Here is a 25,938-nt window from a genome sequence, read left to right as displayed (position 1 = left end):
GGAAAGGCCCCAAACACACACGGCTGCCCTCCCCTTAGGCCTTGCTAGTCCCAGGGAGTCCTATGGACAGCAATGGCAGGGGGGACTGGACCCACCACAATTAGGGCTCCTTCTCTGGCTTATCCCCCACAGGAGAGTGTAGACAGTTTTTGGATACTGTCAGCTGTGGCCCCTGAATTTTGCTAAAGGGTCAACTTGCCCCCTGAGCTTTCCACTGAGGGTCTCAGGGCCTCTTGCCCCAAGGGGCCGCCCCACCCCACCCCCACCGCTTCCTGCCCAGAAGTATGTCAGAAGGAAGCAGGGCATGTGAGGAGAATGGCGGGGGTGGGGGGAATGCGGGATGCCCCGAAGAGTGCTGCCTATCTTCTCCCTGGTAAGGACATAGTGGGGGAGGAGGTTGGCATGGGTACCTGTGACAGGGAACACGATCCCGACAAGACCCCTTCTCCTCCCCCACATCAGCCCTGGACACTGTGTGTGGGGGGTGACTTTGATGGGTGGTGGCATAAACCCTCTTCTCTGAAGGACACAGAGAGGGGCTGACCCCGGGCTCTACTTTGGCCCACAAGCCTCTGTGGGGGTAATAAACTCATTGCCCTGGGGGCTTGGAGGACAGAGGGTAAACTGAGGCAGGTGGGAACACACTGTTCGGTTTGTGTTCCTGGGGCAGAAACTCGCACAGCTGTAGGGGACTGAAATCAGGAGCACTCAGGGGGCAGCAGTGGGGGGACAGACAGGCCTAGCCTCTGACTTCATGTGGGCTGAGCATCCAGGCCTGTCCAGAACGAGCGAGCGAGGACACAGGCGGCGGGGTCTATATACAATATTCAGGGGCCCCGGCCCACCCCTCACGGCGCAGCTCGCCTGAAATCACAGTATTTTCACATCACAAGTTAAAGGGCTGGTTCCCTTAGGCTGTCCTGTTTCAGGAAGTCTTGGCAATTCAAGAATATTTAGTAGAGAAGCAATATTTAAGAAATAAACAAAATCCCCTGTTGCAGACCTCAGGAGGCCTGCCCAGGCCCAGGCAGGGGTATGAACCCTTTGAGGACACAGGGATGCCTGGCCACTGGCTCCTGGCTGGGACCCCCTCCCTGGGAAAACTGCACCTATGCCCCTCATGAGCCGAAGTGGCCATGTAAATACAATGTCGCCTGTGCCCCTGGCCAAGAGGATGCTGGAAACAGGCTGCAGGGGTGGACACCCTCCCTCTCCTGCCCACCTGCACTGAGAACTGGGTGCCGGGCAGACAGGAAATACGGGCTGACGAGGCTCCCACATGGGGTCCACGATGCCTTGTTTGAAAATTGCATCCAGGAAGGTTTATAATTTTATTAAGGCCATTTTTTTAAAAAGTTCTACATACAAGTCTAATGGTAATCAAACTCTTCTATGTACATGTAGTTTTCTTAAAAAAAAAAAAAAAAAAAAAAAAAAAAAAGTCTCACTCTTTGCTCCCAGCCCCTACACCTCAGTAAGAGGCTGGGCCCTTGACCTGGACGGACTAACCCCGGACTAACCCCGTGTCCCTTAGCCCAGACGAGGGTATCAGGGGCCAAATGACTGAGGAGGGGGCCTTCTTACACCTGTGGCAGCCCAGTCACTTGGCCACGTGCTAACAGCCCGGCCCAGGAACAAGAGAGATGGATGTCATTAGATCAAATCTGGCTCCCACGGACAGAGGCAAGGGCTCTTGAGACCCAGAGGCAGTGGCTGCGACGCCACAGAGAAGAATCACACCGAGCAGAAGGTGTGGGCCCGGCCTGCAGGCCAAGGAGCCAGCAAGAGCTCAGGATGCGGCTTTGGAGGGACTGCAACAGAAGTTCCTATTTCAGAGCAGCTGACGGAAAACAAAGACAGCCCCGTCACCCCTCCCGGGGCCTGGAGGGTACAGGGACAGCCCCCGGCACGGTGGCCGAGCCCTGATGGTCACCACGGCCTCCGGAGGCACTTCAAGAGGCACCTGGAAACCTCCCGCTACGACAACACTGCTCTCTGCCCCCCCAATCCAGCCCTGCCGGGAAGAACCATGAAAGGGGTAGCTGAAGGGGACGGATGTCAGCTGGCTCTCGGGGTGGGGGGCAAGAGGACAGCCTCATCTTGGGGACGTCAGGACAGAGGGGCTGCAGTTGCCACCAGTCTCGGGGTCTGGGACTAGTCTTCCCTGAAGACCAGCGGACACCTTGAGGATGGCCAAGCAGAGCTGGGTCTCGGAGGGACCCTTCATAAAAGCCGTGGCTCCCTCCTGGAATTCTGCCTCTCACGTGGCTGGAGCGGAGGCACCTCTAGCCACCTCAAGCTTCTGCCAGAGAGCCTACCAGGCCCAATCCGCCCTCACTCAGCCCTTCCGTTTTGAGATAATGTGGGCCTTAGCTAAAACGGCCAGAGACACAGCTCAGATCCGGGCAGGCAGCAGACTGCTTCCAGTTAGCTTAAAAAATATATAACATGGGATTTCTGGAATAAAAACATGCTCTCAGGCAAGTATTGGATCAAAAGAGTCAGCTACTTGTCTACAACCAAAGTGGAAATACAAACCAAAAGAAACAAACAAACAATAACACAACAAAAATGTCCTGGCCGCCCCCTCCCCACCCCATTCTTTAAATAACAGTGACAGTGACCAAGGTACAGAGAAGAAAAGATGAAAACAGGTTGAGAGATGAAAACAACCCCCAGAAACAACCCCTGCCTGCACATGCATCCCCCATGGAAGGCCCTTTCGTCCTGGCCGGGGGCTTCACTTTCAGGGCAAAGGCGGCCACAGAGGGACCTGGCTGGGGGTGGGCAAAGCGGGAGCAAGGGCCCCAGGAAGATTTAGCTGCTTTGCATGCTCTGTTCACACCTTTTATGTTCTACCTCCATGGGATGGATTCTAGCATTCTCTGAATGTGCTCAGAAATATAAAAGACAGCAGTCAAAATAGTGTTTATTTCGCTTTGTGTCTGCCCCTCTCTCTGGTGCCTTCTCCCCTTGGCAGGGTGGGGCTGGCTCTCTACCTAACCTCGGGCTGGGGGTGGCGGGCAGGTCGGGGGACCAGGAACGAAGGAAGGCAGTGAGAGCTGGACAACAGTCGGAAAATGCACCTCAGCCCACCGCCGCCGTGGACCACAGCGCCCCCTCCAGGCCGGCGGCCCTCCCCAACACGCTTTCCGCATTTTACAGGGGGACGGCTCATGGCCCAGGGTGGGGGGCGAGAGAGCACGCGCAGGGAGGCTCCGCGGGGGTGACACGCGGCCTCCCAAGGGAGGTGGACAGCTGGGGGGCGGGCGGGTGGGCAGGGGGCGCTTGGCGGCATTGCAAGCTCAGAATCACAAGCTCGGCCGTTTGCGAAGGACGGAGCGCGGCCGTCCCTGGGCTCAGGGAGACGCCGTCGGGACCACTGACCGGCGGGGTGATGGAGCCGGGGGCTGGGCGGCGGTGTGCCGGGTGTGCAGCTCACAGACGGTCCATCCGGAAGGTGTCCTCGGTGGCCGGGTCGGCCAGGACCATGTCGGGGTCGTTGAGCATGTGCAGTCCATCCAGGGTCAGGGGGTCAATCTTGAGTTCGTCCAGGGGGAACTGGTTGTCCGAGTCGAAGCTGACATCACCGACCCCGGCCAGTGTGCTGGTCAGTTCTTTAGAGAGGCTGGGAGGGGACTCTCCCGTCACTGGAGCGGGGGTAGGGGGGGAACACAGGACAAACAAGCCTCAGCGTGGCCCTGGCTCTCTGACCCCACGCCCTGTGCCTCCGCGGCCCCTGTCAATGCTCAGGGAAGAGGGGCTTGGGCCACACCAGGGGTGCTTACGTGGGGGGTTGCCCTCTAGGGGACACTGGCAATGTCTAGGGACATTTTTACTTGTCATGACTAGAGAAGAGGGAATGCTACTGGCATCAGGTGGGTGGAGACCAGGGATGCTGCTCAGCACAAGATGGTCCCACCACCCCAGAGAAAGATCTAGCCCCTCGTTATCAGCAGTGCCAAGGCTGGGAAGCCCTGAACTAGGAGCCAGGTCAAATGTTTAGTGTGACCTGGCAGGAGCAGGGGCCTCTCCTGCTCTGCCAGGAGGTCTCCTCCTTGTACGCCACTGAGAAGCAAACCGGGGTGTGTGTGCACGTGTGCATCAGGGACCCTCCCTGTGGGTTGGGGGGATGTCTGAGTTCTCCCTAGAGAGACCCGGATTCAAACCTAGGCTCTCTCCTCTACTTGCAATGAGACCTTAGGCCTTAGTTTCCCAGTCTGAGACAGGGGTGTAAAAGTCCTTCTGGGCTGTTGTGGCAATCCCAGGAGCCTGATCCTTCTTTCAAGTCTGAAGCTTCCACCCCCAGAGCATCTCCTGCAGACCACTGCTCACACCCCTGGGGTAGGGAGGAAGCACTAGGCCTCTAGGGGTCCTGGCCACGGACTTCTCCGTCCTGGAGAGGTCAGTGGGACCACCAGGGGGTGTCACCCTCAATCCTGAGACAGTCCTGGCTTATAAGGAAATTGCTTCTTTCTTCAATAAAACCCACAATCTACAGGGTGGAGCAGAGGCAGCAAAGGGTCTGGGTTCTATGCCACGTGGAGCAGGGACTTACTCACATGTGCTATGCATGTCCCTAGGAGCCTGGGCGCTGTGCTCGTTGGGATGCTCATTGCTGTGTGGCCTGCCGCATGTATGTTGGCTGCATGTGACAAGCCCTGCCATGCAGGGCCCACCCCCTAGTCACCTGCAATCCCACTATTCTCAGCTAATGGGGTTCAGGGACCTGGGGAGCAGATGCGGGGCTGGGTGAGTGACTGGCTCTGTCCTGTTCTTGCTCTGAGCATGGGACACTGGAAGCCTGGTTCAGGGTCTGGCGTGTGTCCCCCTGGCCTGTCCCACAACCCGGCAACGAGTCAAAGTTGGTGGGGTCTGGCCTCCTTCGGCCCAGTCCTGTCACGACTCATCGTGCAGGGCGGGGGCGCCGTCTCTCCCGGGGATGAGGCCTCTCGCAGCTGCCGGGCCCCCCACTCTGCCCGAGACCCCCGCCCAGGATGCCACACACGTGGCCTCACCTGTGAGGATGATGTTGGGGATGCTGCTATGGCTGGGGTAGCCAAGCTGCTGTGTGTCTGGCAGGCTCCCGTGGCTGCCCGTGAGGCCCATCATGGCCGCCTGCGAGTAGTTGAGCGTCGAGCCCGGGCTGTACAGGCTGCTGGAGCTGATGGCGTTCTCCATCATGTTGAACTGCTCCAGCTGCCAGGGGAAGCACACAGGCGTGAGGCCGGCCCTGCTGAGCCCCTGGCTATTGCCGGCTGGCCTGCCCTGTGGCAGCCGGGACCACCTCCTCTGCAAGACGCCCAGCACCCACGCTCAGACACTCGGGGCTGCTGAGCGTGAGATTCTATGCCCAGGGTCTCCCCCTCCGCCCTCTCTGAACCTGCCCAGGCCTGCCTGCACACGGCCCCCTCAGGGCTCACTGGATGGATGGATGGATGGATGGAAGGAGGGACGGGTGCGTGACCTGCTCCAGGAAGCGGCCAACCCTTCTCATGCCCACACGCCCCGGACCCTGGCCTCCACGCGGAGCCAGCTCTACCTCCCGGCAAACCCACATGCACGGCCCACGCTGAGGCACCGATGCTACAGCCACTGCCTGTCCCTGCCAGTGTTCACCGCCCACCCTTCCTCCCCCTCTGCTGTTGGCCTCATTCTGTGGGCCAGGCACAGATTCCTGGGGAGGCAAAGCCAAGCCACCCCTTCCAAGGCCTGGAGACAGGAGGGAGCCTTAAGAGCGAAGCTCACGCCCGAGGGGCGGGCGGGGTCCGGGTAAGCGTCCGGGTAAGCTGTGGGCGCTGTGACCCGGGCACCCGCTCACCTGGTGGGACAGAGCATTGGCCTGCCTGGCCGCCATCTGCTGCTCATAGTACGAGTCCCCAAACACGCTGCCCAAGGTGGAGGAGTGCTGCAGACAGAAGAGAGGCCTGCTGTCATCACGGTCCCCCGGACCAGGTCGGGGGCTTGCTGGGGCTCAGGCTGGTTGTGCCCACAGGGAGGCCCCTGGAACTTCCTGGAGGATGCTCAGGATAAAGGAGGCTGAGCATCTACCTCAGGCCTCTTGGGAAAGCCCACAGCTTCCAGGATGGAGGGGTGCCTGGCTCACTCTGAGCACGGTGCTCCCCAATCTCAGGATGTTTCTTTCTGCCACCTGCTCCTGGGGGGGCCTCAGTACCCCAATAGCCCCCAAAGAGCCATCCCCCATCTCCTCTACTTGAACCCAGGAATGGGTGACCTGGTTTCCAACAGATGGAAGACAGGGGGGCCACAGGGATTGGGAACCCCGCCTGAAGGGTTCCAGAGTAAAATATGTGATCGGGGCCAAGGCAGTAGGTGCTCTGAATTTCAGGATGAGAAGCGTACTTGGCGAACCTTGTCAGGCCCCCAGGGAGACATGGGACATGGTAGCAGGCCATACATGTGGACAGGACAGGCGCACAGAGCCAGATGCTGGCCAAGCGAACATAAGACAGGCACATAGAAAGCCCCGTCTACCTATCTGTCCATGGCTGCCTGCCTGGGGGACCCGAGGACCCATGGGTGGGCAGGCAGCCCAACTCCCATTCTTCCATGGCTAGCCGGGAGACAGGTCTGCTCCCAGCAGAAGAGCAAGGGACTGGGGACCCTCATAGGCAAAAGAGATACCAGAAACAAGAGCTTGGAGCCCCTGCTTATTCCTATGATGCCAGAGAGAGAGAGCAGGATGGAGCCCGGTGGGACAAGGACGGGAGGAGGGACAGCCAGTGCATCGTGGCCAGACCTCACATGAGGCACCAGGCCACAGGAAACAGATCCCCAGCCCGGACACCAAGTCTGTTTCCTCCTTGGTCAGTGGGCTGAGAGCAGAAAGAAAAACGGCCAATGTGGCAAAAATGCCACCTTTGCCCTAAATATAGCCAGCTTCAGGTTTGGAAAAGGGGGCTGCAAGGTTGTGGATGGGTTTCCCCATAGAAGAAGCAGCAGGTCTGTTCTAGGGTACCTGTTTCCATCCCCGTGGCTTTGGACTCAAAGAGGCCCAACACAAGCAGGGGACCCAGGCTAAGGTTTCGTTTGCGAGGCTGCCATCAGAGTTTGCCAGAAAGGTCTGCTCAGGGTGGAAGGGAGGAGCACAGCACACAGTACCAAAGGCCAGCTGCCTAAGGCCCGAGGTGCAGCCAGACAGACACAATGTCCACTCGAGGCCGGGGAGGTGAGGGGAGGCCCCGGCCCACGGGGCCACTGAGTGCAACCTAGGGATCCAGGTGCAGCATGAAGCCAGGCCTGGCGCCGCCCACCCAGCGTGGTCTGCCCCCTAGTGGGCCTCTTGGCCATGTCAGGCCCGTGTCTGGCTCGGTCCAGGTAACGTGACAGCCCTGACCTCACAGCCACTTGAGCGGCCCACCTCCCTTGCCAGCACCCAGCGGATGGATGGACAGACCAACACACAGACACGGGCTTCACAAGACGGCAACACGCTTTCTGCCGAGGATGGACCAACCCGCCTTGGTCTAGGCAAATCTCTACTGAGAAATCTGCTCCACCCCCGAATTCCTCTCCTGCCTCCCGTACAAAAAGAGACATTATTCAAGGACCAGCCTCAGGAATAGGCCCCACTCGCCATTTCCCCTGCCTGGACCAGCTTCTCCCCTCCCTCAGCATCCCATGACACCACGTGACCAGACTAGACACTTCTCGGGAGCCACCAGGGCTCAGAACCGGTGTCGATGTATCCAGAGCCCACAGATACCAAACTGACCTCTGGCCTGCCCTGAGCTCACTGATGCCCTCCCCACCTGCCTATGGAGCAGGAAGCTGCACACAGATGGTCCCAGCAGGACCCCAGGCCACTGTTGGGTGGTGGAGGAAGGATCCTAGGAGAGCTCCTCCTACAGCAGATGGAACCATGAGAACAGCCTTTCCTGAACAGGACACCTGCCATCTCAACACACAGGGCCCCATGTGGGCGTACTTCTGAGAGCTGGGGAAATGGGGACAGCGGGCCACACGTCCCCTGGACCAGGGAACTCAACACTGTTCTTGCACGGTCCTGCCTGGTGAGACAGCTCTTCTTCTTTAGGAGGGGAGGAAAATCCTTTCTCTTTTGTGCCCTGGACCAAAAATGAGGCTTCAGGGCCTCGGGCACTGCTAAGAGGCTCCTAGGAGCTTCTCAGCGTGGTGACATTTTGGGGACGGCATGGCGGGGTCCTGAGGAGGCTCTATAGCCTGGAAATTTCGGGCCCTGATGTCAGCTCTGTGGGCACCTCCTCTCTGGTGGAATGTTGCAGACAGAATTTGGTTATAAGCTGAGAGTTGTGCTAAGGGGACTCCTGAGGAACCCAGATGGGGGTATGTTGCATGTATGTGTGTCACAGGTTGGGGTCCAACCGCGTTGGGGAAAAAACCCAAATCTGATGGATGTGGTCGAGCCCCGCCTGTTGCCTGGGGCAAGCCGCAGTCTCCTCGTCTGTGAGATGGGGACATGGACCCCACTCAGAGAAGCTTCCTGTGAGGACACACCCTTCTGTGAGGCAGAGGGAGAAGAGTCTGAGGAGTCAGAGCCCCAGTCACAGGCCGGCCACCGCCTCAGCTATGCCCCAGAGCAGGTGGAGCCCTCCTCCACTCTGGGGAGCCTCGGGCAGGCAGGCCCGCGTGGGGATGTGTGCACAGGCTGTGGGACCCCGGGGTGACCCTGGCAAGAAGCCTGGGGGTGTGGCCAACACCGAGGTCACGAAGGCAGGTGAAGAGCCCACCGCCTCCAGCTCGGGCTCCGCACCGGCCACAAAGACACGGCGGGAACGTGGCAGCTCCTGAGCCGGGCCTGGTGGGGCGGCGCCTTCTCCTCCCCGCCCCAGCGGAGTGGACGAGATGGGATGGAGCGAGGCACAGATGGTGGGGGACGCGGGGGGGGGGGGGGCGCGAAGCAACGCTGGGGCGCGGGGTGCCGGGAGGGGGGGAGGCGGTGTCCCTTACTTGCGGGGAGCTCCCGGGGGAGAAGCCTTGATTGGAGACAGGTGAGGTGGGAGACTGGTTAGCCGGGGAGCCGGCACTAGTGCGGTACTGCTGCAGAGCCGGCGCCTGCGACGACAGACAGGTCAGGACGCGCGAGGGGCCCCGGGCCTGGCTTCCTGGGACTGGCCGTTCCCCGCCGAGCATCCCCCCGAAGACCCCCCGCCCAGCGGGTGAGCACGGTACCAGGAGCACCTGCAAGTGGTGCGGGTCCCTGCGCCCTGTCGGAGCCCGGGGCCTTTCGGGCACGTGTCTCCAAACCCAGCTCCCGGAGGCTGGGGGGGGCGGGGGCGGGGGGGGCGTGGTCAGAGAACCCAGCTTCACGGAATTGCGCCGGAGGACCGTCGGGGGGGGGGGGCGGAGGGGTCCACCTTAGCTTGGCAGGCTTCAGAGCACCCACACGAACACACACCCGCACCCACATACACACGTGTGCACACAGCCATACCTGTGTACACACAGACACACCCACACGCACGTGGGCAACACAAGGCCCAGGGCCGGGCAGGCAGCCGCCGCCTTCTGCTGCCGACTCTGGGCAACAGCACAGCCTGCCCACCTCGAGGGGTGGTGGGACCGACAAACAAGGCCATGCGGGGCACACTGCAAGACGTCTGGTACCCGGCAGTCATTACACCGGCACCGCTTGGGACGAGCCTGATGCATTTGCTGTCCAGAGACCTCCCAGGGGCGGCCACCTCCTCACCTGAAGGACAGAGGGCCTTAGCTTCTCACCAGGGGCAGGACGGGCTGGGGCAGGACGGACTGGGGCAGGACCTGGATTTAGCCCCTGCTCTGGTCCCAGTCCACCCAGGACCTGCTGTGTGCCTCTGGGCAAGCTCCCTGACTTCCTGTGCATGTTGTTCACTGAGGCCCGGCTGACCAGCCCAGGGCCCCATAAATGCTCGGTCTCCTCCATTTCCTCAGTGGCCTGTTCTGAGTAGTCTGGAATAGGGGTTGAGCCTGGGAGGGGCACGGGGGCACAACTGGCAAGGTATCAGTGTGGGAGGCGCCAGCACGGTCACTTGGCAATGACCGGTTCGGGCCTTCTCAGAGTTGGAAAGAGGAAACTGTCCAGAGGGATGTTCTCCTTGCTCATTGGAGGCTGCACGAACTCAAGAAAGAGGCAACCAGAGCCCTTGCCCCCAAGGGGCGCAAGGCAACAGAGAGCCCCGGGGGTGGAGGGGTAACATCTGTGCACCTGGCCCAGACATCCCTGCCTCCATTGTCTGCCCAGCTCAAAAGTGAGGCATCACCGCTGGAGGGCGTCAGGGAATGAGGTACTCCAAGCAGGCTCCGCCATCAGAGCTGCCCCCACACCAGCCATGTTTCTGACAAAGAAAAGGCTTGTGCACATTCTTGTCTGGGGGACCCCTGGGGTTTGCCCTCTGAGGGGTCAGAGCAGCTTGGAAACAGGTCTCTCTCCACCTACCCCACCCAGCTCAGGGGGCCTAGTCTCTGCAGAGCACATCATGTTTTGATGACATTTATCTTGGGGTTGGCAGCCAAGGGCTGAGTGGAGAGGGCTTGCTGTACCCTAAACGTAGTCCCTATTGCTCTAAATATAGTCAAAGATAGCCGAGACCACTCCCTTCCCACCAGGGCAACCAAGGTGAAAGTCTGAACACTCGAGAAGGTTTGGGGGTGCAGAGGTCGAAATCAAGCACCCATTACCCTGAGCCCAGGTCCAGGCAAAGGGTCCCATGGTCTGAGCTGTAGGACCCCAGGCCCCAAGCAGGGAGTCCCATGGTCTAAACTGCACGTCTCTGGCCCAGGGCACTGTGCTGCATGAACCACAGGGCTGGATTCATCCCTTCTCCTCCAAGTTCAACTCTGTCCTTCTAAGTCCCAGCAGTCTGTTCCCCAGGCCCTGAGAGTTCTGTGTCCTCCCTGCCCCCAAGGGAGCCGTTTTTGGATGGGAAGGGTTCAAGTACTGGGCATCAAAGGGCATGGGAGAGGCTTTGCGGTCAGACACAGTATAGTCCATCTTGGGTGAAGTTTGGGACAAATGATCCCTGCTTGTGTCTCAGCTTCCCCATCGGTACAAGGCATGACAACCTTGGCCCGGCAGTGCTTGCTTCAGCCCTGACCCCTGGCCAAGCTGGTCTTGAAGGGGAGCCTTGAGGAGGCTTCAGCCTCCTCACCTGAGTCTTTGGGCCTTGGGAGCCCAATGAGGGTCTCCCACAGCCCCTGGGATCCATGAGCCGCCCCCCCCCCCCAACCAAGCCAGGCCCCACACGACCCCATCTTAGGCTTACCGAGGTGATGTCGATCCCCATTGGCGGCTGGCCCGGGTTCTCTGGGGGGGACTGGGGGAGAGAGGACGGTACCGTGACCGCGAGCGGGGGCAGCTGGGGCCCCCGCGTCAGGCTGGCGCTTGGCATCAGGGGGCCGCCTGGGGGGAGGCCGACGGGCACCTGTGGGGGTGGCGGGGGCGGCTGCTGCTGGGACGCAGGTGGTGGTGGTGGAGGGGGCTGTGGCTGTGGCGGTGGTGGCTGCTGGGAGCCCGCCTGGGTGAAGAAGGCGTAGGGCAGCTGCTGCTCCAGAGACAGGGCATCCATGGCCACAGCCTGGGGGAAGAGGAGGGCGTCACGTGGGAGGCCACTGGGCAGAAGAGGCCAGACTATGAGTACCTGGTCCCCAGGGGGGCCCCATGGCCTGGCATGCTCAGCAAAGATGTTATGGATAAACAAAGAGACATCCAGACCTTGGACCCCCTAGAGAGGATAGGCCTTTCCCAGGGCCACAGAGGGTTAGGCTGCACCTGGACAGGACCTGGGCTTCTAATCCAGCTGTTTGTGCCCTGCGCCCAACGAGCCTTTCCTTTGCCACACACCGAGAGGCGGGCACTGCCTTGCATACCCGCTCAGGCTCAGGGCTCCACACTCCGGCAACCCAGCAGGCAGCCTGTGCCTAGACCACTCTGGGTGATGGAGATGGTGGTGTGGCCACTCAGTAATTATCAGCTCAGGCCTTCTTGGGGTTGGAAAGAGAAATTTTTCCTGGTTAGAGGGAAGTTTTCAACATTTGTGAGTCTATATGGACAGTTCCTGGGGCAGGCTGGGGCTCCTGCCCTCTGAGGGAGGTTGGATGTGACCAGGAGCTACAGGATATAACAGAGAACAGAAGGCCCAGCCTCTAATAAGTGGCGGTTACATGAACAAAAAACAGTTTCCAGAAAAGGCAGGCAGGTCTAAGGGAGAAGGCACAGGGGTCACAGATCGAGAGACTGAAGACACATTGCCAGAAGCTACCCATGGCTCTGTCTGGATCCTGATCTGAACAAGCAGGCGGGAGACACAGAGGGGAACGGGCTGAGGCCAGGCAGTGGAAGGTATGCTTATCAGTTGTGTTATAGGTAGATAGTGCCATTGAGGTTATGTTAAAAAACAGACAACAAAAATATTACCTATTAGGGATTTTTAAAAAAACAGGCGAAACGGACAAATTCCTGGAAACACACAAACTACCAAAACTGATCCAAGAAGAAATAGAAAATCTGAATAGACCTATATAGCAAGAAAGGAGATTGAATCAGTCATCAAAAACCTCCCAATGGAAAATATTTGGAAATCACATACCCAATAAAGGGTTAGTATCCAGAATATATAAAGAACTTACAAAATTCAACACCCCAAAACCAAATAATCCAATTAAAAAATGGGCAGAAGACATGCATAGACAGTTTTCCAAAGACATACAGATGGACAAAAGACACATGAAAAGATGCCCAACATCACTCATCATCAGGGAAATGCAAATCTATCACCTCACACCTGTCAGAATGGCTAAAATTAACCACACAAGAAACAACAAGTGTTGGCAAGGATGTAGACAAAGGGGAATCCTCCTGCACTGATGACAGAAATGAAAACTGGTGCAGCCACTCTAGAGAGCAATACGGAGTTTCCTCAAAAAGTTAAAAATAGAACTAACTACCCTACAATCCAGCAATCCCACTACTAGGTATTTAGCCAAAGGATACAAAAATACTAATTCAAAGGGATACATGCACCCCAGTGTTTACAGCAGCATTATTTACAATAGCCAAATTATGGAAGTGGCCCAAGTATCCACTGATTGATAAATGGATAAAGAAGATGTGGGGGCTCCTCGGTGTCTCAGTGGGTTAAGCATCTGACTCCTGATTTTGGCTCAGGTCATGATCTCACAGTTCGTGGGCTTATGCCCCAAGTCAAGCTCCAGGTTGACAGTGTGGAGCCTGCTTGGGATTCTCTCTCTCTGTCTCTTTCTCTCAAAATAAATTTAAAAACTTAAAAAAAAAAAAAAAAAGGAATACTATTCAGTCATAAAAAAGAATGAAATCTTGGGGCACCTGGGTGGCTCAGCTGGTTGAGTGGCCAACTCTTAATTTCGACTCAGGTCATGATCCCAGGGTCACAGGATTGAGCCCTGTGATGCTTAGCATGGAGCCTGCTTGGGATTCTCTCCCCCACCCCCAACCCCCGCTCAAGCAATCTCTCTCTCTCTCAAAAAATGAAATATAAATAAATAAGTAAAAATAAATTTAAAGAAAGAATGAGATCTTGCCATCTGCAATGACACGGATGGAACTAGAGAGTATCACGCTAAGTGAAATAAGTCAGAGAAAGACAAATACCATACGATTTCACTCATACGTGGGATTTAAGAAACAAAACAAACGAGCAAAGGAAAAAAAGAAGAGAGAGAGAAACCAAGAAACCAACTGTTAGCCACAGAGAAGAACACACTGATGGTTGCCAGAGGGAAGGCAGATCGGGGGACGGGGGAAATAGGTGATGGCGATGAAGACGTGCACTTGTGATGAGCAGCGGGTGATGTACGGAATGCTATATCACTATATCATACACCTGAAACTAATGTTACACTGTACGTTACCTACCTGGAATTTAAGTTAAAACTTAAAAAAAAAACCCTCAAATTTCCCAACAAGGACAGGCTAAGACCCAGGGGCTTTGCTGGTGAATTCCACCAAATATTTAAAGAATCCACACCAGCGTTTCTCAAATGCTTCCAAAGAAACAAAAGAGGAGGGATTGCTTCCTAACTTAGGGCCATAAAGGCCCTAAATTGACTAAGTAAAAAAGAGAAGAATCAAATTACTGAAACCAGAAACAAAAGTGGGAACATTACTACCCACTTCAAAGAACAGAATTAGGAGTGCTCTGAATGATCATATGACAGCACACTGTACAATCTAGATGAAAGAGACCAATTCCTAGACACATACGAGCTACCAAAAAAAGCAGAGGAAACAAAATTATGGTAAACTGAGAAAACAAAAAACCTCTCTGAACATCTCATTTTGGAGAAATTCAACCAGATCCTCAAGAAGGGGAAGTGACATAAAGAAGGACACCCAGTCACACAAATCTGCCCATGACAGCTACAAGAGACTCCAGGCCAGTACTTAAAACATTTTCACGCGCTTGAAATTTTGACAAATAGCCAGAAATGTTGGGAACGTTTGTCTTCAAGGTTCTATAGGCCCCTGGAAGGAGAGGGAGGCCTCCCTGAGGGGCAGAGCAGGCCACGCCTCCCCGCCCCACCCCACCACGCCCTCACACCTGAGTGATGGGTGACAGCTGGGAGAGGGTGGGCGACACCTGCTGGGCCTGCTGTCTCCTTGCCTCGGTGTTCAGGGACAACGGGCTGACGCCAGCTGGACGGTGCTGTGGTGAGGAGCCTGGCGTGCTCATTCCTGAAAGGGAGAACAGGAGAGAAGGGTGGGCATGACTCTGGCCTCCAGAGGGCTGCTCACACACCTTGGTCACTGCTGGGAGCAGCCCAATCACTCAGACAGAATCCATTGTGTCCTAATCACCAAACCCAGGGTGCCCCCCTCCAAGGCCCCAATACCTGTGTAGACTCTGTTCTCTTTCCTGCTCCATCCCCATGCTGGCTAGCACTATCCCACTGATCCTGCCATCCCTCCCAGGGACGTGTCCCACAGGCCCTGCCAATCAGCACTTCCCTGCCTCTGCACCACCACATGATTGGCCCCCAGATGGACATGTGACCAGACTGGCCCAATGAGAGCCTGCCCTGGGACTTCTGATGGAACTCCGAGAAGGGAGGTCTGGAGCTGTGTGAGGAGAGCACCATATGGCCGCAAAGGGAAGAGCCAGCTGGAGAATCAGGGGCTGAGGAGAGGCAGCACCTGAGCTCTAGATCCAGCCACAGTGGTGCTTCCTGGTTTTGGGAGATAATCGGTTCCCCTTTTTTGCCTAAACTGGCTTGGGTTTTGGTTAGCTTCAAGCAAGCTGGTCCTGCCCAGAGGCTGCAGTTTCCTCTACAGCCTCATGCTCTCAAAATTGTACCACCCTGTAACGAACTATTCCTTCAGCCAGATCTCCTTTCAGCCCCAGACCCGTGTATCTGGCAGCCCCTCCCCCATCTCATGTCCACAACCTTCTCCTCTCACCTCATGTGCTCTCCATGCTGGACCATCAGCCCTGCTGGGCTGCCCAACCTAGAAACTCAGTTACTCTCTCTCCACTTCCAACACCCTTGCTCCCGATCGAGCTCCTGTCAGGAGGGCTCCGTGTTGCCCCTTCCGTCACCCTGGCCCCCTCCCCCCGGAATCCCATCCCTGGATGTGTCTGTTGTGAAGGAGCTGAGTGAGGTCAAGTTCAGTATGGAAGCAGATGGGGCCTGCTGGGTTATCCTGGGGCACGGTGCCAGGGAGAGACCTCCTGATGCTTGCAGGAACCCTGGGGGATTGGCTTGATCTCCCAGTCGGTCTCCTTGTCCTTGCGATGGAAACGATAACAGCCACCCTCAAGAGTTCACTGTGAGGCCCTAATGAGGTTGGGAGCAGGCTCTCAAGACAGTCTGGCCTGTAGTCAAGGCCGGTGGTGTAGAAGCCTGACTCACCTGGGGTAGCTGGCCCCATTCTGCCGAGGGCCGTCAGATTAACCTCGGTCCAGCAGGTGAGATGGCAGGTTCACAGGCCAGTGGGAATGCGCCCAGCACACACTGAGGGGAGATGACGGGCGGCCTTCTCTCCGCCCAGGGCAGCTGCTCACTGGCTGTGTCATCTGTGCGAGGCAAGCCCGGTCACGCCTGCACTTCCCCTCAGTCGCCCTGGCAGCTCCACTTAGCCGTGCACTGCAGGAGGGCCTGGCAGAGTGCTCCCAAGGCAGAACCCCGGGTTCCAAGTTATACACAGAACTCGGGCCCCAGAATCAAGCTGCTGCAAACCCAGCAGCATCAAGGGGGGCGCGGACAAGAAGCCTGAGCAGGAAGAGTCCGGGAGATGCCTAGTCAGGGAACACAGAGTCGGGACCACAGGCTGCTCCCTCCTCTTCTCTGAGCATCCACTGTCTCTGACATCCTTCGGGTTGTGAGCACTCAACACCCAGGGAGCAGACGTCAGGGCTCAGTGAGCAGCAGAGGCAAATACCAAGAGAGGGTCAGTGGGGCAACAGGGGCAGGAGGGGCCTGTGGCATACGAACTTGACCCACCACTGCTGGGCCTTCTGATTCTTCAAGAGAAGCCAGAAGTCTAGAGTTTTACACACATTCTCCTGATTTTCAGATGTTGATTCAAAGCATCACGCATGCAATCACGGGCCAGACAAAACACACCGGTAGGCTGGATTTGGTGCTTGGGTTGCCAGCCTCTGTCTATCTTGAGCACAAGGGAGTTTTTAATCCTCCGCTGGGCTGCAGAGTGAGCTCCTGGTCTCACACTGGGCGGCCACCACCCCAGGAGAGGCCAGTTGGGCTGGGAGGGCGGACGGACGCCTTGCTGTTGAATTCCTTTTGGCAACCTGGATCACCTTTGGGAAAAGGAGTGAGGCCAGCTGGAAGGGAAGTCTGGGGCGGGCAGGGAGAGCTGCCAGGGGAGGGCAGGCCAGGTGGCAGGGGCCCAGCCAGAGGCACGCAAGCCTCGTATGCGGGGCTGGCAGGCCTTGGAGCTGTGCCAGGAAGGAGGACCCGGGCCTGCCCTCCTCCAGGTTCTGGCCAACGACCAGGAAAACGACCTCAGCAAATGTTTAAGAGAACGAGAGGGGCCGCTGTCTCCTTGGAGGCAGAAGCCTCCCATTCTTCCTCGAGGGGCTCACGTTCCAACTGGCGGGTGGGCTGGGGGGGCCATCTCCACGTGTGCCAGGGGCCAGCGGCTCGGCTTGATTTAAAATGCGCCCAGAAAGCGGAGCCCCTGCCAGGCGAGCAGCTAGAGCGGCAGGTTCGCAAACAACCGAACACATGTCAGACATTACTGGGCTGACTCTCCCAGCCAGGCGGGCCAGGGTCTGGGCCCCACGCTCGGGGTCTGCGCTTGTTCTCGCGTCTATGGCTTTCACATGTGTTGTGTTTTCCTGTGCTTGTTTAGACTCGGCATGGGCTGGAGGTGCACAGCTCCTGGGCGGGTGCTGGGGGGCTGCCAAGGACCCTCTGGAGGAGGGGGTGGTGCTCTGGAGGCCACAGCAAGACGTGAGGAGAAAAGGGGGGACCAGGAAACAGTGGTGCCTACAAAAGGGGGCCCCTCCAGTGTCCCCAGAGCCAACCTGCTGATTTCTTGCTTTGCATAGGCCTGTGTGGACCCTCCCTGCCCACCCACCTCTCAGGGGGCCATGGGTCTCAGGCTCCCCTGAATCTGCTCACTTTGTCCCGGGGGTGGGGGGACAGTGGAAGCTGACGCCCTCTGCCTAGCGGCTGAGCCTCGGTGGGCACGGGGCCAGGTATATACACGCAAGAACAGAGCCTCAATGCTCTTAGGCCAGGGTCCTGCCCCGCTTTTCACTGTTCTGGCCTCTATTTCCTAGTCTGGAAACCTAGGAACACTTGCACTGTCCGTAACACCCCTCACCTGCCTCTGATCCTGTCAGCACCAAAGGCCGGAACAACTCCGGCTCAGGTGCCTCTGTTCCCCGTAACGTGGGCCAGACAACTTCACCTGGAAGTCTCTCTACAGTGTTCAGTGGGGCCCTGCCCTGCCACTGGCACCCCTCCTGATAGCCTATTCTCCCTGGGTGGTTAGAAGGGCTGTGGCAAATGTGAATTAGAGCGTGTGATTCTCTCTCAGAAAACCCTGCATGGTGCTGCCCACTACGCTTGGGACAGAGGTAAGACAGGCAGATGGACTGGGCGAGCATCGGCTCCTGGGCAGGATGCAGGGCAGCAAGATAGCGCTCTCACCGGTCACCAAGTCCTGACATGTGTGGACTCACAGAGGGGTCCACATTCTGCCCATCCCACCATGAGGCTGCTGGGGCTGCCTTGTGTCCTCCCTGGATGCAAACCCACACATCCCACAGTCAACATGGGTGCAAGAATCACACTGGGGACATGCGGGTCATAGTGGGGACGTGGGAGAGCCAGGCCTGGCCCAGGGAACAGATGAGAGCAAAGTAGTGACTCAACAGCAGCAGGGTAAATGAAGAAAAGCAAGAGTGAGAGGCTGGAGGTGAGAGTGTGGGCAGGGGGCCACGATGGCTCATCGAGAAGAGGTGTGAGCAGGGATGGGGTGGGCGAGGGGTCCTGCAGCCACCTGGAGGAAGAGGTCTGTGGAAGAGAGGTGGCACATGCCAAGGCCCTGAGGTGAGCTCACTGGCCAGAGAGGAGATGGTGGGGGCGGGGGGCGGGAGACAAAGTCGGAGGGTGAACTGTAGTTGATCTCCTGGGCCCTAGGGGTCTCAGGTTTTCACTGGGAGGGAACTGAGGACCCGTGCAAGATCCTGAGCAGACGAGAGCCATGAGGTGATGGCCATCCTGGCTGAGAAGAGGCTGAGAGCTGGTGGGGGGGGAGGTGGGCAGGCAGGTGGAGGCCATGTAAGGTAGAGAAGGTCCGGGTTGGCCCAGGTCCCAATGGTGGGGCTGACGGGATGCATCAACAGGTCAGGGCAGGCAAGAGAAGAGAAGAGGCAAGCCACTGGGAAACCATGCTGCTCGTCCCCAGGGAAGCAGGGTTGGGCAGCACTGGGAGATGAGGGGCCCATGGGATGTCCCCATGAATGTGGCCTGGACTGGAGTGTCCCAAGCAGGTGGAGTGTGGGGGGAGCAGGTCAGGACTGGTCCTGGCCCTCCACAAAGAGCTGAGGACAAGGAGAGGTGGGGGGAAAGCCCGGCACACCCCGGCCGGGTCAAACTCTTGGGGGCTCCCCTCCTAGAATGTTCTGGACTCACCCAGACTCTCTGAAGCCCCCAGTACACCCTCAGAACCACTGTCTGATCCCTGGGGACACCGCTGAGTTTTCCCACCTCCAGGCCTTCACCAAAGCCGTGCCCTCTGCCTGGGATGCCTTTCCTGGGCGATACTGGGAAAGCCCAGCCCCTGTGGTAGGTTCTGCCTCCCACTCCATGCCCAGCATTTTGGATGTCACCCTGCCAAATCTTTATCCAAACCCGTGCGTTGTCCTCACTAGGTGTTCAGCTCTGCCAGGGAAGGAAGTTGTCCCGCCTTCTGGCCTGGCCTTACCCTGGTTGGCGCCACCGATGCCCAGATGAGTCAGGTTGGCCGCGAGGTTGCCGGTGCTGCTGGAGCTGCTGAGCGCGGGGAAGGTGGGCTCCTCAGGGTCCAGTGGGGTCGGGAGGGGGGAGGGGAAGTGTATGTTGGTCAGGTCGGGCAGGGAGCCCCCTGTGTTGTGGGTGGCGGGGATCAGGGCTGTAGTGTTTTCCTGGTCAGCGGATGGAAAGATGCTGGGGGGAAGGCCAGACAGAGGGGGGAGGTGAGCTCTCGCTGGCCCATTCTTCCCCAGAAGCTGTGGCGGGGGAGCGAGGTGTCGGGGGAGACTGGTGCAAAAAGATCAGGCGCTGCCATGCTCAGAAAATGACCGTCAGCCTACACCTCCAACGGGACCTTAGGAAGCAGCCTACCTATCTATGCAGGATAGGAGGCTGCGATAAGGGTCCTCCTGCAGCTCAGGGACGGGGGGTGTCTGAGGAGCGGGCAAGCTGGAGCTGAGCAGGGGTGGTGGGGGCGGGGCTCGGCCACCTCAGGCAGGGAAGGGGAGCAGGGCCCCATGTCCCCCCCGCCCCCTGTGAGGCTTGTTGACTGGCGGCCAGTGGCGGGGCGCCCCTCTTGTCAGGACTTGCAGCCTGTGAGCTAGCGGACGGGAAGCCCTGGGGTCATCTGAGCGGCCCTGACAGCCCTGGGCATGCAGGGTGGGCCCTGCTGAGACTTACTTGATCCCGGGGACCTCGCAGGACTTGGGCCTGGACCCCGTCTGAAAGAGAAGACAGCGGACACTGAGCGGGCCTCCTGGCGTGCTGTGGCTCCTCGGGGCATGGCTGACCATGCCACAAGGGCCGGAGACGCTCAGCAAGAAGGGAGTTTATCAGGTCCTGGAACGTCTCACAAACCAGAACCAGGCAACCTCAAAGGCAGAGGGGCCTGTCCCAGACATGCCCAGGGGCAAAACCAAGAGTTATGTGCAGAGGGGTCTCTACAGCCCCCACCTCCAGCCCCTGCCCTTGGTGGCAAGCAGGCACATCCAAGCCTAGCTGTCTGCCCATAAGGTGGGCACAGCAGAGGAGTGACATGGTCCCTTGTCAGCAGGCATTTGGGGAAGACGGTGGTTTGTCCGGTCTACACACCTGAAAACCCCAGGCACCACCTCAGCAGTGGAGCCACTGGAAACGTGGGCACCCCAAACCAATCCCCCATTCCATTCCTGGATCAGAGTGGGAGGGGATCCCGGGGCAGGGGCCACCTCTGCTCAGCATCCACTTGTCTACGGCAGTAAAGTACATCATGTGGGGCAGCATGAAGAGACTCAGATTGGGCACCATGAACACACAGAGGGCGCTCCCCATGCCCCTAGCTGACCCACCTTCCTGTGGTCCCTCAGCTATGGCTCCCACAGGGACCGTGGTGCTGTGCGTGCTCCCACGCAGCCACCACCTGAGGATGAAGACTTTGCCTGCCCTGTGGGGCTGGGAAGGGGGTCCCAGGGAAACCCTGTTGGCAGCAGGACCCTGGCTGGTTTCCTCCTCTTCGAGCTGGGGCCACTATGCCAGCCGAGAACTGTAGGCTCTAGGCAGAGCCCCTAGACTCTCATTCAAGGACAAAGGAGGAAACCCGCCGGATGGCAGCAGACATGACCGGACAGAGCCCGCGTGCTGACAGAGGGCTCTGGCTGTGTCACCTTCCCTCATTCTCCATCCACCTCACAGGCCCTCAGGCTGATGTGTTCTTTAGGGATTATCAGATAAGAAGGTGGATGCACTGGCGGAGAGCTGTAGACTCCGTATGCACACCCAGTGTGTGTGGTGGGGGAGGGGCTGGGGGGGGCCCCACAGTGACTGGGGACCCTGAGGGGTGGTGTGCGACCAGCAGCATTAAGCCTCTGCAGAAAATGCCAGAGGGACAGGTTTGTACTTGGCCACTGGCTCCTTAATTCTGTGAGTAAACACTTGCTTCATTACCGGATTTTTTCAAAGCGTGATGACAATGACTTTCTAAATAACCTTTCAAAAGCATTCCACGAACATTATGGAGATAACAGTGGATTTCTAAACACTATTAAAAATTCACCCATCATTGCCCCCCCCCCCCGCCCACCCCACTCCCCACAAATCCAGTGGAATTCCTTTACTGACATCCTTGCAGCCACATCATTTTGCGTGCTAGTTAAAAGTTTAGCCATGATGCTGGGCTCTGCCGCCCTCTTTTCTCACTCCCAGGATGTCGAGTGTGTTTGCACCAACCCCCACCATCTTCCCTGTCTTCATGGTTCAGCAGCACATTCGGCTGCTTGTAACCCTGATGTCTTTCTTTACCCACTCACCTCTCTGCGACTAGGTGTTTCAGTGGCTTCCCGATTTTGTTCGGGTTGTTAGAATTCTTTTTGAATTATTTTTTCCCCCCTGAATATGAAAATCCTATGCCTTCTTTGTGCAAAACTGGAACATGCAGACATGAATAAAGGGCTGACAATGGCGCCCGCACCTGACACTCGAGGGGACACGCCCCGTTTGCACGTCTCCCCTGGGACTGGTCCTATCACACCCAGGCATCTGTGTGTACACCCTGGCATACCTTGGAGATACTGCAGCTTCAGTTCCAGAACACCCCAATAAAGCAAGTATCACAGTAAAGCAAGTCAAATGAATTTTTTGGTTTCCCAGTGCACAAAGAAGTTATGTTTACACTATCCTGCAGTGTAAGTATGCAATGACAGTGTTTTAAAAAAACAAGTTATGTGTCTTTAATTAAAATACTTTACTGCTGGGGCGTCTGGGTGGCTCAGCTGATTAAGTAACGGACTCTTGATTTTGGCTCAGGTCATGATCTCATGGTTTGTGAGATCGAGCCCCACATAGGCCTGACAGCACAGAGCCTGCTTGGGATTCTCTTTCCTTTCTCTCTGCCCTTCCCCCACTCATGTTCTCTCCCTCTCTCTCTCTCTCTCTCTCTCTCTCTCTCTCTCTCCCTCCCTCCCTCCCTCCCTCCTTCCCTCCCTCTTTCTCTCAAAATAAATAAATAAACTTAAAAAATACTTCACTGGGGTGCCTGGGTGGCTCAGTCAGTTAAGCATCCAACTCTGGGTTTCAGCTCGGGTCATGATCTCACAGTTTATGAGTTTGAGCCCTGCATCAGGCTCTGCGCTGAGACTGGAGTGCCTGCTTGGGATTCTCTCTCTCCCTCTCTCTGAGACTGGAGTGCCTGCTTGGGATTCTCTCTCTCCCTCTCTCTGCCTCTCCCCTGCTCATGTTCTCTCTCAAAGTGAATAAATTAAAAAAAACAAAACAAAACAAAACAGTTGGGTGCCTGAGTAGCTCAGTTGTTAAGCATCTGACTTTGGCTCAGGTCATGATCTTACAGTTCATGAGTTGGAGCCCCGGTGAGCCCCACTTCTCTCTCTCTGCCCCTTGTTCACTTGCACCCTCTCTCTCTCTCAAAAAAAAAAAAAAAAAAAAAAGAGTTAAAAAAATTATTTCTAAAAATGCTAATCATCTGAACCTTGAGTGGTGATCATTAATCAAACGTCACATAACAAATAATGAAAAAATATGAACAATTGCAAGAATTACCAGAATGTGACACAGAGACACAAAGTGAGCAAATGCTGTTGGGACAATGGTACTGATATTCTTGCTCAACACGGGGTTGCCACAAACCTTCAATTTGTAAAAAAAAACGCAGCACAATAAAGCAAAGCGCAATAGAATGAGGTGTGCCTGTCTATCTTGAAATGTTTTATGCTTTATCCTGTTCTTTCCACAGAACGGTACCATCATGAGTGTCACTCATGCCTTTAAAATTCCTTCAAAAATCCCAACTCACCATGTGCGGAACTTTCCGCACGGGGGACTGAGGATGCTTTCCTTATAAGACCCCCTTACTGTCGAACATTCAAGTTGTTTCCAGTTGATTTCGAAAGTTCTGAACATCTGCCTTTGAGGAACACATCGCTGTTTGTTCATTTGTCACCTCCCTACGATTTCCTGGGGGGGATGAGCAATGCATGTTGCTGCCCCTTTCACCACACCCTGACCAGCAATGGGTTTTAGTTTTTTGTTGTTGTTTTTTTTTTTAATATTCAAAACAGATTTGGTGTTAAGTGTATTTTGTTCTATTCAAATTCTTTGAAATTTGTACTCATGGCACAAATTCTATCTTACCACTAGACATTTTGTAGGTTGTTGGGAAATTTGTTTCTGGACCTGGAGGTAATACAGAGATTTCAACTCAACTGGAAATTCCAAGTAGACTTAATGGAAGTTTAAGGATGACTGTAACCATGTATAAACAATGACAATTACCCAATACTGTGGGTTAGCAGAAAGATCACAGGCTAAGAATTAGGAGGTATAGGTTCTAAACCCTGAGCATCTTCACAGACTTGGACAAATAGGTTCACTATTTGTATGTACTGTGAAATGATCGCCACAGTAAGTCTAGTTCACAGCCAACGCCATACATAAAAATACGGCGCACTTCATGAATCTGCGTGTCATTCTTGTGCAGAGGCCATGCTAAGCTCTCTATGGTTCCAATTTTAGTATATGTGCTGCCACAGTGAACATGGGTTTTAATTCTTCATGGCTTCTGACCAGTATAGCAGGTCTATTTAACACTAATGGCAGGCCTGGTCAAATCTGAGTGAGGTTCACACTTCAGGGAAGGTGTGCTATTTCTCTACCTTTGGCTAGGCTATTAAAAAAAAGATCAAGAAGGAAAACCGTTTTTGAAAGCCCTTAGACTCTTACCTTCTTGGTATCCCATGCTTGCTTGGGAAGATTCTTATCTGTCTCCGATGTGGTTTCCTCCATTCCTGGGACTGTTAATAGTAAGACTGGGGTGGGGTGGGAAGAGAAAGAAAATCAGAACCTTTTCACTTTGAAGCTATGTGGCACCAAAGTGGGGAGCTTCCCTGACACACACAGGGTCATAACCATGACACAAGTGTAACTGCCCCAACAGTAACTTCTGGGGACTGCACTAGAGTACAAAAAAGGGTTTCATTCAAAACAAAACAAAAAACACTTGAAAAACAAAAAACAAGCCAGAGACCCTGTGATTCAAAAAGAAATGAAAACGGGAGCTCTGGAGCTGAGGACATGTATCAATTCTGCCTCCCATGGCAGGTCCTGGAGGCCTCAGGTTGCAGAGAACAGCAGAGAATTTCTCCCGGCCTCCTCACCCTACCTGCCTCTTTGTGGTCACCTGCATCCTAAGCCATGCTGCTCAATATGAGCCGGGGCTGGCTGGTCTACTCATGGTAGCTGTGGCCTCATGAATTAGTTGCAATGCCAGCCAGCCCCAGAGGAGGAGAGGAGGGCAGGGAAGGTCTGAAGGACTGGATGGGCATCATTTAAGGCCCTGGAACCAGCTGTGCCTGAAGGCCCCTTTCTTAGGACCTTTTGGTTAAGGTGAGATTAAACACTTTCTTTATGAGACCCAGCTTCTTTACACCTATTGGAAGTTCAGTCTTTCACTTTTAATAGAGCCATACTGAACACAGCCAGATGGGTCAACTCCTCCTTCTTAAAAACCAGAGAGACTGAACTGTGGGGGGGTGGGAGGGAAGCCAGGCTAACCACCTCCCTCCCTCCTGCCCCCATCACTTCTTGGGCCCCTCGTGGAGAAACAGGGGCAGGTAACATGTCTCCCCTCTCCCCAGGCCAAGGACAACTGGACTCTGAGCTGCCAAGGGCCTCCTGGGTTGCAGCTCCTTTCCATGGTCACAGAGTCCCAAGAGATGACACTTGCCCTGGAGAGCCTACCCTGAAAGTCCCATTTTCCTGGGGAACCCACCAAGGAGACAGCCCCTTCAGGAACAGCTTCCAACATTGGGAACAGGAGTGGAACACCAGATGCCCTGTTCTCTTCACCCCCGGACATTTGGAATCCTCACTTTTATTATAGAGACAGTTCCTTCTGCAATTTCACCTTTGCTGTCTGATGAACAGGGATCCCAGGAAGATGGCATGCGGAGACCCCCCCCCCCCCAAGGGGCGAAATTCTGGTTGATAATCCTTACTCTATAGCAGAAGCTCCCTGGTATGTTTACACGTTCACACAGCGCAATGCTACTCCAAAATGGGTGTTTGGACCTTAACTGTACGTGATCAATTCTCTGGTTTCAGTGCCTCTGGGCAGATCAAGCCTGCTGGGGTTTCCTGAGGCTGGCCACACAGCACTGTCCTTCTCTTTAGGTGATGGTGCCCCAGTTTTTCAGATGGCATGCATCGTCCTAGAAGGTCCTGGGGACACTGCCCCAGTGCCCAGCTCTCCCTGAGGAGAGACCAGGGGCCTAGGCACCGATCTGCCCCAGGGGTGTATGCATGGCTCGGTCAGAGAGGAGCCTGGGGAAGAGGTGGGAAAGCAGCAGCCCCTTTCCCACCCACAGTAGGCAGAATGGGCACATTCTGGGTGAATCAAGAGGGTTCTGAGCAGCAAAGCCAGGAAGTATGAAGCCCTGGATAGAGCTGCACCTAAAGCCGAACCTCTCTAGCTCCGGACTCCTTGGTCATGAGCTGATAAATGCCTCCTTCTGC

General features: G+C 56.2%; 1 protein-coding gene and 1 non-coding gene across 11 annotated transcripts in view; both read right to left on the bottom strand.

Moving 5' to 3' along the window:
• Positions 1–2,904: 2,904 nt before the first annotated feature.
• Positions 2,905–25,938, bottom strand: part of CRTC1 (CREB regulated transcription coactivator 1) — a 71,338-nt gene continuing 48,304 nt past the window's right edge. For 3 of the 10 annotated variants that reach the window (XM_042978639.1, XM_042978641.1, XM_042978642.1), the window contains 9 exons: positions 24,148–24,233; positions 20,119–20,159; positions 19,412–19,632; positions 14,556–14,689; positions 11,244–11,555; positions 8,950–9,054; positions 5,822–5,908; positions 5,019–5,199; positions 2,905–3,650 (listed from right to left, as the gene is read on the bottom strand). In XM_042978639.1, coding sequence (XP_042834573.1) covers positions 3,439–3,650; positions 5,019–5,199; positions 5,822–5,908; positions 8,950–9,054; positions 11,244–11,555; positions 14,556–14,689; positions 19,412–19,632; positions 20,119–20,159; positions 24,148–24,233 — 1,379 coding nt within the window. In that variant the 3' untranslated portion in view covers positions 2,905–3,438. The remainder of the gene's footprint in view (positions 3,651–5,018; positions 5,200–5,821; positions 5,909–8,949; positions 9,055–11,243; positions 11,556–14,555; positions 14,690–19,411; positions 19,633–20,118; positions 20,160–24,147; positions 24,234–25,938) is intronic. The other 7 variants (XM_042978644.1, XM_042978648.1, XM_042978643.1 and 4 more) reach the window with 5 other exon arrangements.
• LOC122236778 lies at positions 23,861–23,962 on the bottom strand. The gene has a single exon (XR_006215030.1). It is a non-coding gene; the product is annotated as a U6 spliceosomal RNA (small nuclear RNA).

Source organism: Panthera tigris, chromosome A2 (genome assembly GCF_018350195.1).
Source record: "Panthera tigris isolate Pti1 chromosome A2, P.tigris_Pti1_mat1.1, whole genome shotgun sequence".
In the NCBI taxonomy this organism is placed as follows: Eukaryota; Metazoa; Chordata; class Mammalia; order Carnivora; family Felidae; genus Panthera; species Panthera tigris.
This window is presented reverse-complemented; position numbering and strand designations above follow the sequence as displayed.